At 30.1% G+C, this 13,647-nt stretch overlaps 1 protein-coding gene across 1 annotated transcript; it reads right to left on the bottom strand.

Annotated features, from left to right (window-relative positions):
• Positions 1 to 2,237: 2,237 nt before the first annotated feature.
• On the bottom strand, positions 2,238 to 4,826 carry LOC11407620 (peroxidase E5). Its single transcript, XM_003594443.4, has 4 exons — positions 4,568 to 4,826; positions 3,267 to 3,458; positions 3,013 to 3,178; positions 2,238 to 2,917 (listed from the first exon to the last, which is right to left on the bottom strand). The coding sequence occupies exons 1-4, from the start codon at positions 4,814 to 4,816 to the stop codon at positions 2,436 to 2,438; spliced, it is 1,089 nt and encodes a 362-aa protein (XP_003594491.2). The 5' UTR covers positions 4,817 to 4,826; the 3' UTR covers positions 2,238 to 2,435.
• Between the last annotated feature and the right edge of the window lie 8,821 nt (positions 4,827 to 13,647).

Here is a 13,647-nt window from a genome sequence, read left to right as displayed (position 1 = left end):
TTAAGACATGGCCAGTTGACCTTTATAAGCATTCCATGTGCAGGGTGCACAGGGTTACTCGTGTCACGTGGCTCAGATGTATTTTTTTTCGTTTTTCTTCGTTCTTTAACTATTTTTTTTCTCGACTTGCTCTTGGAACTTGGAACATAATTTCTCCAACTTGTCTTGTCTTAAAACCTTTGTTGTTTTTCATTCTTTAGCTTCCATAACTTCCATGAGGTGTCGTCCAACTACATAATTTGATCATAAAAGACTCAAAACAAATAAGAAGTTGTCTAGTTAATTAGGGAACAAATTGAATTACAACGACTAAAATCAAAACATTACAAAACGTTTCCAACACCATGAGAAACTCACTCTAAAAACCTCTATATTGTCTTCAAATGCATACAAACAAACTAAAAAACATAGCTAAAAACATTTTGATCTTCTTTTTGGTTTGAATGAGAATTTTGATCTTGTTCGATCTCATATTCATCTTATGAATCATATACCTAACATCAACAAAATTTTCTCTAACAATATATCCTTATAAATTCTATTGAATTTCGTAAACCACAAGGAAGAGGATGCGGTAGTTCCATTCAAAGATCAAACAATCGCAAGGTGTGTAGTCATTGTACAATGGCATGTCACATTGTGAAGGTTTGCTACATAAAACACTATCCGCCCATTGTTGCAGATCAATCGCAAGTGTGTAAAGAATGGAAGGATGTTGATGACTCCAAAAGTCTCTAAGGATTGATGTGCTATATTATGCTTTGATTCTCAAATGTTCTAACATTTTTAGATTTCAAATTTTTATATAGGACAATTGGAGCTTAAAGATTGATTGGTTAGGGCTAAGCTACTTTAGAGATTGTATTACATAACCATGCAATCTACAACAACTACCATAACCAAACTTCAAGATGATTCCCATTCCTCTAGAAGTCTTATTGCACTTTGTTTTCGGGCATTTATCAAATATAAATACAATAGAGAAAAAAGTTGCACATGATAGAAAAACCCAAATTAAAATAACTAAAAAATCATTCTGAATGAATTGATTTGCATTTAATTAGAAATGATTTAATGATAAAATCAATAAATCCCCCATCTTCAATGAAAAAATCTAAATTGAAATAGTGATTTTGTTATGGGAAAAGGAGAAATGATAGAATAGAAACAAATGAGAAATGAATTAAGGAGGAAAAAAAAAAAGAGAAATGAGAAATGAATGAAGTAAGGGAAAAAAAGAGAGAGAAATGAAAGAATGAAGAAATGATAAAAGACGGTGTAAAATGAAAGAATGTAGAAAACATGGAGAAATGAAACGATGAAGAGATTGAAGATAGTGATTAAAAAAGGAGAAATGAAATAAAATGAAAAAAAAATAAGAGATGAAATAATGGAGAAAAGAATGAGAATTGTAACCGAAGAAATTATGGAAGAGAGTGTGTAGTTATAAAGATAAATTTTGGACAACCTATTTTCTAGGAACGATGTCCTAGAAAAGTTGTGCGACTTCCAATGACTTCAAAGTTTCTTGTGCTATGATGCGCAAAATGTGTCTTCTTGATGCTCGTTTCCAACGCACTTGGTCCTCAAAATGCTCATCAGAAAGGATTTCTTGGAAACCCATTTGGGTTGTTTTGATGGTGTTGGCTTAAGACCGTGGAGTGTGCTCTCTTAAGGTCTCAAATTCAATTCTTCTCGATGTCAATTTCGGTTGGCTAGTTTGACTTCTTAAAAAAAAAATCCTAGAATCACACATCTTAAAGCAACAAAAACGCTCTATAAAGGTTAGATCTCCAGACATTTATGAGGACTTTGTTCTTCCAATATGTTGAATTTAAAAAATATTGCCTCTCAGTTTTCGAAGGACTTTGTTCCTCATAGATGTTGGAATTCAAAAAATATTTCCACTAAATGTTTTCCAAGGACTTGGTTCCTTGGATGTACTCTTTTTTCCAAGGAACATGTGCTCCTTTAAAAATTTGGTGAGAACCACGCGATTTTCTCGTAGTCGAATCATTTATTGCTTTTTGGAGAGTTGTTGCAATCAAGAGCAGTAAGAAAGTGATGCATATAATTTGGTTAGCTACTTGAGGGGTTTGAAAAATGAGAACCAACAATATTTTTGAAGAGGAAATGGCAAATGTATTTAAGTTCGTCTGGTCAATTTTTAAGCTCCCCTGGTCAATTTTTTATCATCATAATTTTCACATAAGATAAATACTAATGTTACTCATAAATTTTTGCCAAAACAAGTCCAAAATAAGATAGAGAAAATTTGATTATGAACACAACCCAAAGAAATACTTCAAATACAAAAAGTCTTCCCTCACAAAGCACCTAGTAACTATGTGACACAAGTCACAAATGTGCCTAGTCATAACATCTTTATTTATGGTCTCCAATCACTACATTTGAAACTAGTGACCCTAAAGTACTTAAATTGAGCTAACCATACCCGATGAATCTGTGGAAGCCACATTCACTAGACCAAGTTCAACTGATTTTGAATTAACAAAATTGCAATGTTTTCTAATCTCTCCTTTTTTCCCGGTCAGCACACCAATATTACCCATTTTAATCATGGCGGCTTCAAAGCTATCAAAGAAAGCATTTTTGTCAGCACTGAACTTGTTGACAATGCTAATGGTATCAGCACCAGATGTCGAGAAAAGCTCTTGGTCACTCTGAAGCAAACCCTTTTTACCCTGAAGATTGGAGTAGTAGTTCTTGTCAAATTTATCAGGAGTCGTTGGGTCAAAATTGGCGAGGTTATTTGGTGGTCCACCATTAGGACATATTTTACGTAATTCTTGTAAATAAGTTGTATTAAGAGTTGGATCAGGTTTTCCTGTACTGCTGAAGTTGTATAATCGATCAGTGATGAAAGTGCAACGTGCTCTTCCGAATGTATGAGCACCTACATTTGAAGCATATATATTAGCCTTATAATTTGTTATTATATACATGATAACGAAGTGATTCGAGCACTTTTAATTAGAAAACATTGCATACCTGAGAGAGCAACTAGATCAGTAGTACTGAGGCCTTGAGCAGCAAATGCAGATTTAAGTTGATCCAACGAATTGAATGGAGCCGGAAGATTTTGATTAGCGAGCGATTGGTTGGCGGTTAAACCATCCCTTCTTCCTAAGGGAACCTTCCAATTAGGACCATCTGCCTGTCAATACATACATGTATTAATTTAATTAATCATCACTAATAATTAAAATGATAGTTGTTATTAATCATGTTAGGATGAGGCATACCAAAATTGAGGAAATTTGTGCAGAAAGGGCAAGAATATCAGCACAAGAAACTGTGTTAGGACAAGCCTTTTCCACTGCTGTTTTGATTTGATTCACAACATCCAAACCTCGTAGAGAGTTGATATTTGGGAAAGCTTCTTGTTCACTCACAATGGTATCAGTTTTGTTCAATAAAACTGATGCATCACAACCCTGTTACAATCATAGACAACATAATACAAATATTAAAAATCAAAATTTATTTACTAGTAATAAAAAAATTGTTGTTAGAACTTCAAAATAATATGGAAAAGAAACCAAAATGATGTCATAATGACATGTATCCACTGTAGTAGTGACCATGAGTAAATCATATTTACCCCTTTAGGTAACTCTCCAATTTCAACGGTTGAGTGTAAAAGTGGATCCATTATGCAAACATGTTGTGGAAGTGCAAGTGTGACTTTGGATTGTACTTTTGTATCATTGTTGTTCTATTGGTCATGTATCTTGTATTTGGTATAGCGTTTTTTTCCAAAATGGACAATATTTTATTTTGGACAATATACGTGACCAATAGAACAAACTCTAAACGTATTTTGTAGAATTTTTTCCCGAAATGGACAATATTTTATTTTGGCACACGTCAAAAGACCTCTTTCAACATCTTATTACCCGGGTGGGGATTGTCTCCCGTAAAAGTGTCATCCAATGGAATCTCCTCCACTCACTTTTTGTTTAAATTATTCAATTTAAATTGTTTTAAAAAAATGAACGGTAAGATTTAGCACTGGATGTCCTCCAATTAATTCCTCACAGAAGAGGATCCGTGCCTTTTATACCCCAACTAAAGTCACAAGTTTGTGTTACCAAGCTCAACGAAATGGACAATAATTATAATAGTAGTTAGATGAATATCATTTTTTTTCTCTTTTGTCTGAATTTAAATTTCAAATCTCTTACTCTTATAACCTTTAGCCCAAATCAATATTTTAGATTAAGTTAAATTCAATATAAAACTAAAACTAACAATATTAGATATATCAAATAGAAGCAATTCAAGTAAAGAACTATGAGTGATTCTACACGAGTAAAATATCCAACACAAATATTAACATGGACATCAGACCTAACACTACACGTTTATATTAGTAACAATTTGAAAAACTTAAATATTATAAATAATTATATGTATAAATGTTTAGTATTAGTGACGAATATCAAAACATGTTTAGTTTGACATGTCGGTGCTAGTTCTACATACATGAGTATGAGTAGACACAAAAGACATGGGAAAGAATGAATATGGAGAGAGTATATACCAGAACAAAACAGTCATGAAAGTGAAGTCTGACGAGACTAGCAAGCATGCGAGGATCAGTCTTAGAGACGTTCCTTATGACTTCACGAATAATGGAATGAACCTTTGGACAAGTGTCCCTATAGAAGGAAGGATCAAGTTGTGCATCTGAGGAGAAGGGTAACCCTCCAAGAACAACCACTACACAGCATAGAGCAGTCAACGTGAGACCAAAGGAGTTCATTTTGTTGTTATGAGTATGATTGGACATTAATCAAACCGTTATTTATAAAGACTAGACAATTATATTTTAATAATGGCCATGACTTTTTTTTTTTTTTGAAGGAAAATAATGGCCATGACTTGTAAAGTATTGAGGTTGCAAATTGTAATAATATATAGCAACAAACATTTTCTTTTGGCAAGAAACAGCGTGTGTTTTTTTATTTTAAAAATAATAATAATATTCTTTGTGAAATAATACTATGTGTGATAGTAATCCAATTTTTTTTATTTATCATTTGATCTTAATTTTGTGAAATAATCAACTATATAACATTTATTATATACAGGAAGTATTTAAGTACTCCCTCCTCTCTTAAGTACTTCGTTTTTCGTTAAATATAAAATTCTATACAAATTTTTACAAGAGCATATATTACTTTTCTTTAAATGCATATATATCAAGATATAATTATAAAAGGAATACACACTCAACTTTCCTTTCCAATAATTTATCATTCTTTATCAATAAAAACACAGAGACAAACATGTTAGTGTCCAACTTAACGTAAGTTTATATATAAAGATTACTTCCTCCGTCCTAAATTATAAGTTGTTTTGGTTATTTCACACGTATTAGGAGATATAATTAATTTTGTATGAAAAAATATATTATGAGTTGTTTTACAAAATTAATCTTAAAAAATAAAGTAATAAATGATTAATGGTATAATCGAAAAAATAACAATATTTCATTGGTATTTTTTGAGGAATATGTCATTGGTATTGTAAAACAATTTATAATTTAAAATATTTTTTTTACCAAAGTGACTTATAATTTAAGACAAATTGAGTAATTTAATAATAGTCACACATGTTTCAAAGAAATTTATTCAACAACTTTTATTTATATTCATAATGTTTATTAAAGAACTTTATAATAAGGGAAGAATGAAGCACTCTCCGTCTCATTTTAAGTGTCTCATTTGCGTTTTACAAATTTATTAAAGAAATAATAAATATTGTTAGTAAGTTGTGCATCATTTATTAAAATATTTTTATCGATTATAGTTATGAATAGTTATAGATTATTGAAAAACAATAATTAAAGGTATGTTATTGAAAAAGAATAATAAATAATGTATTTATGCTATAAAAAAGAAAATAAATTGAAATAATAAAAATTATGACCCGATGAAAACTAAAAAAAAATGACAAATAATATAAGAATGGTGAATATTTTTTTAACTGAATTTTAAATGGTATACCCAATAGTTTTCCATAAGAAAATTATCCAGTCATTAAGTTGCAAGTGGTAGTTCCTTAAAATAAAAAAAAATAAAAATTGCAAGTGGCAGTGCTGCTCTCATGTGTGGGCCCATATTAAAGTCGCCAACCACGATTGACATTGACATTATTGTCATCCGATAAATCCATAGCATCGTGTAACCAAAAGAAATGGTCACGTTAAACAAACACGTGGGCGGCACGAGCGCGATTTGTACGTAAATTTTTTTTTTTTTTTTTTTATTTAAAAGTACTATTTTTACTTTTTTTTTTTTGAAAGGACTATTTTTACTTAGGTTTAATTGCACTTTTGGTCCCCTATCTTTTCAAAAGTTGGAATTTTAACCCCCTAATTAATTAAAATACAAAACAGCCCCCTATGTATTGGATTTTTGGCAGTTTTAGCCCCCAAAGTGGAAAGATAGGGGGTCAAAAGTGGCCTTGGGGGCCAAAGATTCAATACATAGGGGAAGTTTTGTATTTTAATTATTTAGGGCGCCAAAATCGTAACTTTTGAAAAGATAGGGGCTAAAAGTGTAATTGAGTCTTTTACTTACTCTTAGTGTAAATTCAGTGTGAATGGATGATGCTCTAGTTCAAAATAGAGAAACTTCGTTCAATAAACATTTAAATAAAATGGTTAAAATAAAATCTTTAAAGTTTTAGCAGAGATTTTGAATTTGAATTCGATTTTATAGAATGTAGCATTGTTATTATTTCCGTGAGTATAAGTCAATTGACAAGGAAATACATTGTTATATATATGGATCGAAATTCGAACTTCGGACACTTCATTTACTACTTGACCAAATAAAAATTGCAATATTATTAAATTTCTTTTTCGCGGTTCTATTTGTATCGAGAGATTAATCTTTAATGTTTCGCATAAAAGATAATTGATCCAGATACAAAAATAAAATAAAGAAGACTAATTTAATTAAACTCGAGAATATAAGTAGATTTTATTTTAACTCGCTCTAAAATGATGCTAAGATCTTGATCATCTCTGCATTATATTCTAAATTTTAACAGAGAAAATACATTTTTATTTTAACCGTTAGATTAAACCATTGTAATTTTCCTTTTAAAAGTACAAAGTTTTTATAACTTTATAAATGACATAAACCTTTTTTTTAACATTTGCTCTTTTTTTTTTTTGTCAGGTAACCTAGTGGCTAGAATTCACCTTATAAGGTGAATAAGTGGGGTGTCCGGGGTTCGAACCCCGACCCCTGCATATAACAATGCATTGTCCCTACCAACTGAGCTATGCTCACGGGGACACATTTGCTCTTTTATTTGGTATAAATATCAATATAGACGGAGTCTCCTTCAAAAAAAAAAATACGGAGTCTATCACGACTTCATTCAACAAAAAAGAAAATGTGAAAAAAAATGTTTATAACACTTCATTTATACACTTCAAAAGTGAAAGAACATTACTCTTTAAACTTCAAAAATTGATCACCCGCGCCTTAGAATTATTTTAATACCTTCAACGACAATTATTTATCGTTTATTACCTTTTAATTACCATGATGATGAACTACAATTAACTACTATTAATACTCCATCCGTAAATAATTGTCGTTTAAAGTTTTTACGCACATATTAAGAAATGCATTAATTAAAAGAAAAAGATATTATATTACCAAATTATTATAATCAACTATTTGTTTGTTTTTCATTAAAGAAAAAATAATATTTTGAAAGTAATGTATATAGTATTAATTAAAGGATACAATTGAAAATAAAAAAGTTATTATTGAATTTGAAACTGAAAATAAAATTCATGTTAAAACAATTTTTTTGCTAAAACGATACCCATTCTAAGACGGAGAGATTATAATTTTAGAATGTGGAAGATAAATTTTTGAAGTTTAAAATGCAATTTTCAAGCTAAAATAGGACTATTTAACAAAGCATAAGTGTGTTGCATTAAAATAAGGTGTAGTTTCCAATGGTCGGACACAAAGTGCGCAAATTGAGTTGGTCGATCTATCATTGAGATTTCTAATTTCTCAATACATTTATTTTGGTCTTCTTTTATTAATATGGTCTTATCTTCTTTGTCATTAGTACTTGTTTTTGTTGTTCAACTGTTAGCAGTTGCAGCCATCACTGTCGCGATTAATATTAGGTAGAGCCATCTAAATAAAGTCAAGCATATCTCGGTGACATAACCATCTAATTATAAACAAAGAATCAAAGCATATTTCGGTGACACAACACAACAATCCAAACAAAGTAAAAAACAAGCCATCTAGATTCTAAAGAAATGCTAATGAATTTTCCTGAAAGATCTTAAACACATTACACATGTTGCAGTTTAACGATATATCTGGAAATGTTAACTGTTAAGAATGTCTTAAAGTACTCTTTAAGGACTTTAGATAATAGTAAGATTTTATGAAAGCATATGACTTCAATATATCGAAAATTGAAGCAGATTTTTTTATTGAATAGTTTCTTAATTAGGAATTCTTAAAGAATGTCATTAGGGCACTCGTTAGTAAGACTCTACTAGATAGTTGACCCGTGCATCACACATGTTTATTGTTAAGAGATTGACAAACGAATAATAAAATGCAATATATAATTGATAACGGTGAAAAAAAAGAACAGGTGATAATCCATAGTAGACACAATAAAACACTTTATAAAATGTATAAAATCTGAAAGTATTATAAAAGAAAATTAGGGTAGCAGAGTTTGTAATTTACAATAGTTTTGGTTTTTTTAGAGAAACACGATTTTGGGTTTGCTATTTATAGTTGAATTTGCATTGAAATTATGGTAGCCGAGTTTGCATGAAAATTAGGGTATTTTGTTTGTAAACGTATTAAATAAGTGTACAATAACTTGTAAAAAAAAAAGTCTACATAAACAATAAATATATACAAACGATGACACAACATGATAGGAATGAAAAACTTATTAGTGAGGAGAAATATTAGGGATTGCTGCATTTTAGAGGGAATTTGATAGGTTAAATTGGTGCACTATATTTTAGATGAAATTTGTTAGGTTAAATTGCTGCTAACCTAATGCAGCATTTTAGAGGGAAATTATTAAGTTAAGTTGCTGCAGACCTAATAAAATTAATAAAGGCATAAATGCTCTTTTAGTCCCTTAAGTATTTATTTGGTATCGCTTTGGTCCCTTAACTAAAAAAAAGATTGTTTCAGTAATTTATATTTATCTCTGTTACCTGTTTTGGTTTCTTCTGTTAAAAAAATTCAAAAAACGTTAAGTGTGGTACACGTGTCGTTTTGACATTAGTTGAAAACTTATTTATTTCCTTCATCTTCTCCATACAATCCTTCATCTCCTTTCTGGAAAATATGAAGAACATAACATAAACATTCAAAGAAAATAATGAAGAACACAACATGAACAACACAAAAAAAAAACTAGAAAATCATCAAGCTTCATCAAAAAACCCATAAAAAATCTAGAAATTCAACAACATCATCACCACCACCATCATAAACAACAATAAATAACAAAAATCACCAAAATTTCAGATCTGAAATTTCGAATATGCAACAATAAACATATCCACCAAAATTTCATAAACAACAATTCACATACTCCCTCCTTCATTTGGATCTGCAATTTCGAGCAACCCATATCCATTAAACAGATCCATACATATAATAGAGAAACAAATGCAGAAAGTATATCCCTCAATCATTTGATATTGCTGAGAAAGAAGAAAATTGACGGAGGAGAGAGAATTGGCAAACTCGAAAATGGAGGAGAGAAGAAACAACAACAACAACAATCTTTTGATCTTGCTAAGAAAGAAGAAAATTGATGGAGGAGAGAGGATTAACAAGCTCGAAAATGGGGTTTATGTGGTAGGGCAGTATGAATTTTTAACATGATGATGTAAAAATGATGATGATTATGATTTTGTGGGTTTGGAGATTTTGGTTGTTGGGATTTGAAAATTTGTGTTGTTAGATAAATGAAAGTGATGTTTTTTGAGTGAAAAGAATTGTTATTATGATTATGATTTTTTTGGTTGTTTTTAATTTATTTTATGGATTTTTCTGGTTTTTTTTTTAGTTTTGTTATGAATGTATGTATGTGATGATGAATATGAAGAAGAGAATGAGGGAAGGAGATGAAGAAAGCTAAAAAATAAATTAAGTGTTGGTGGTATATAGTTAGATCTCGTAGACATGTATGATTTAATGGTTGTTTTTCTATAAAAAAATTCTATAAAAAATATCAAACGATTAAGGTTAAAAGTATTACTAAGGTCTTTGGTGGACCACCTATAATGTGAGTCCACCAGAGACATTTGGGGTTAACCCCTCAACAGTTTTTTCACAACTCTAACGAAAGGGACCAAAAAGTGTAACAAAAATTAAATTAAAGTACTGAAACAATCTTTTTATTAGTTAAGGGACCAAAGTGATACCAAATAAATACTTAAGAGACCAAAAGAGCATTTAAGCCATTAATAAATAAGGATATATTATTCATATCACTTATTTTGATCATATTTATAAACTAATACTCTTTCGTTCTAAATTATACGTCACTTTAACAATTTCATATAAATTTAGTAAAAAATAATAATTTTATATAGATTAAAAAATATAGTTGATGCTGTATAGAAGAGAGTAATTGTGAGTTGTTTTACAAAAATATTCTTCATTATGATAGAAAACATAAATTAAAAGAATTAGAAAAGATAAAGTAATATAAATAGTAACGGGTATAATAAAAAAATAAACATTAATGATTCCTTGATATTGTAAAGTGACATATAATTTAGAACAAACAAATTTTGTTAGAATGACATATAATTTGAAACGGATGGAATATATAAATACAAATGTTAATGTTATTAATGATTTTTTATAATAAATAATTTAAAATTCTTACAGAATATCCTTAAAACATTGGTTCACATGAACGTAAATTTTAAACAAAATTACCAAGTCATTATAAAAGATGTTACTAAAGTTGTGCTTCTGATCAGTTTATTAAAGCCTTGGATTTCCCTTTAACTTGCCGTTTTAAAAAAACAAATTGAGCAAATGGTAGAGAGATTGAGAGGACAGTACTACATCAAAGAAGATTCTCTTACACACACAACAAAGCACATAACACATGACACGAATGTGCTTATTTGTTCTTTATTAGTGACTTGCAACCACAACATTTTAATTGCATTGCAAGTCCTCATTTATTTATTAAATTAAGCTAACCATACGCTCCTCATATGATTATGTAGATATAACCGTGGCAAGTTCAAAAGATTAGTGAAATAAGTGTGAGACAATAAATATTTCAACCTTGTTACATCACCAACTATTAGTGTCAAGTGTGTGAAGGCTTCATGTATTCCTTTCTCATTTCCACTAGGTTGTTGGGTTGTAATAGAAAATTACAAGGTAACAAACATGCATACAAAAAAACTTGTTGATAATGTACAGTTGGTTTGCAACAACCAATAAGCAGGTTCTTAATTATCGTCATTGTGTTCATCCTCATTAAGTGAGTCACTCAGTCTAAATCTGAAAAATCAATGACACACCAATTTCTAGTGGCAATTGCTTTTGAGAATTTTTCGCCGTGTATGCAAAACTTGTTCTACTAAAACCAACGGCTGGTGCATTTATTCCAAATGAAAAATACAATGTACGATAGCTCCAAAAATTGCATGCATACTCATTTAGTTAGTCACGATCGTGAGGCAACTATATTGAAGTCCTTGATTCACATTCAGTTGAAAGTGTTTTCCAAATTAGAGTGGAAAACATGGGGACTTTACTTCAAAGCTTGATTCTATCTGTGACATTTATAATGTAGAACATCTTCGAAAGTCTGGTTATGTTACAAGCCTACAAACCCACAAATTCAAAATCGTAAAATCGCTTAAACATAAACGATTACAAATAGATTTTGCAAAATTTAGGATTCTACCCAGGATTCGAAAAATCACAAAATCGTAGGATTCTGATCAGAATTTTAACAACGATATTGCATTGTCATCATCTTATTAAATCTACACTCCCATTAAAGGTAACACTATGCACATTGCATGGTCATCATCATGTTTTTTTTAGTAAATTGTCATCATCTTGTGGAATTGAAATATTTCAAATTCAATTCTAAATTTGTTGCGTATGCGTGCTTGTACTGCTGATGCATATGTAACTTAGCTTGAAGCTTGAAGCATGAATAATTTCATTTCCCTTTGTATGATCAGAATTGCAATTAGCCGATGTTCTCACAAAAGGAGTGGCAAGCCGAGTGTTTAATGAGTCTTTATTCAAATTGAGAATTTATGATATACATGCACCAACTTGAGTGGCATGTTTGATTCCCTCTGGTGTCAATTTAGATGTGCTAATTTAGCTTCTTCAAAAAAAAAAAAAAAACTTTTCAAGAATTGTTTAAGAGCAGACAAAGTGTGTATGATCCTGTAGTAAGCGCATGGAGCTAATTTTATTGGTTGATATACACAAATGAGTCATGATCTTTTTTTTTATTGGTTGATATAAAATAAATGTGTCATAATCCATTTTGATTGGTTGATAATAAAATATTAAATGAGATGAAAAATATGAAGATGCCACGTGTACTTTCAATTTGAAGGAAGGTAAATGTTTATTATAGGGATAGAGCTAATTTTCTCTTTGAAACCTTTTAACAAATTATAACTCATCGCTAAGCCATGGAAAAGAAATCACTAGTTGTCTTGTGCTTCCTCTTCCTCGTTCTCTTTGTTGCACGTAAGACATCATTCATTAGCATACATTTTTATTGCATGGTTTGTAGTATTTTAATTAATTATATCCTTGTTTAGGATTGTTACTAATCATGATGCATAATGTCGTGTTCATAAAAAAAATTAGACACACAATGTTACGTAAATTCACCAACTTTTTGAGATATATTCCTTTTACAAGGATCACTCTTTTTGTCATTCATCCATTTGGCACCCCCACCATATGTGGTGGATGATACTGATCGACCAAAGGTAGAGTTTGGTCACCATACGGTGGGTTGCAGTTGAACTATGGTAACCCCACATCAGGCGGTGGTAGAACTTCGTTGGCCGATCACTTCCCACCCTTACTAATAATAATAGTAAATAAATAAAAATATTTAGAAAAATAGTTTTTCAAATATAAATAAAATTATTTTTAATTATTAAATTAATGTAATGGAGTGTCAAATGCGTGTATAAGAATTCGGTTGTTCACAAAATATTTGTGTTTAAAATACATGCGACGATCCTTAATAAAAAAAAAGACATGCGTGGTTCTTAATTAGATACTAGAAAGATTAGAGAAAAACAATTAAAGTAGTATATGATATATATCTTTTGACGATGTTTTGATGGTGATCGCTAAAATGATTAGAGAAAAATAATTAAAGTGAAAAGTAAAGATATTAAAATAAGAGATAAATAAAATTTTCTATCTCTAATAAACATTTACTAATTTATTTTTTTATAACAATAATAGAAATTTTGATTTATTGTATTGTATATAAATCTAAACGCTTACTCATATATAATTTTTTTCACACATCCAATTGTAAATAACAAGGGCATGTTATTAT

This window comes from Medicago truncatula, chromosome 2 (genome assembly GCF_003473485.1).
Source record: "Medicago truncatula cultivar Jemalong A17 chromosome 2, MtrunA17r5.0-ANR, whole genome shotgun sequence".
NCBI lineage: Eukaryota > Viridiplantae > Streptophyta > Magnoliopsida > Fabales > Fabaceae > Medicago > Medicago truncatula.
This window is presented reverse-complemented; position numbering and strand designations above follow the sequence as displayed.

Coding starts and splice junctions, on each gene's coding strand:
- LOC11407620 (XM_003594443.4), bottom strand. CDS start 4,816: ATGTCCAATCATACTCATAACAACAAAATGAACTCCTTTGGTCTCACG. Junction 3,459..4,567: donor TTCATGACTGTTTTGTTCTG/GTATATACTCTC, acceptor TGATTGTAACAG/GGTTGTGATGCATCAGTTTT. Junction 3,179..3,266: donor CACAAATTTCCTCAATTTTG/GTATGCCTCATC, acceptor ATGTATTGACAG/GCAGATGGTCCTAATTGGAA.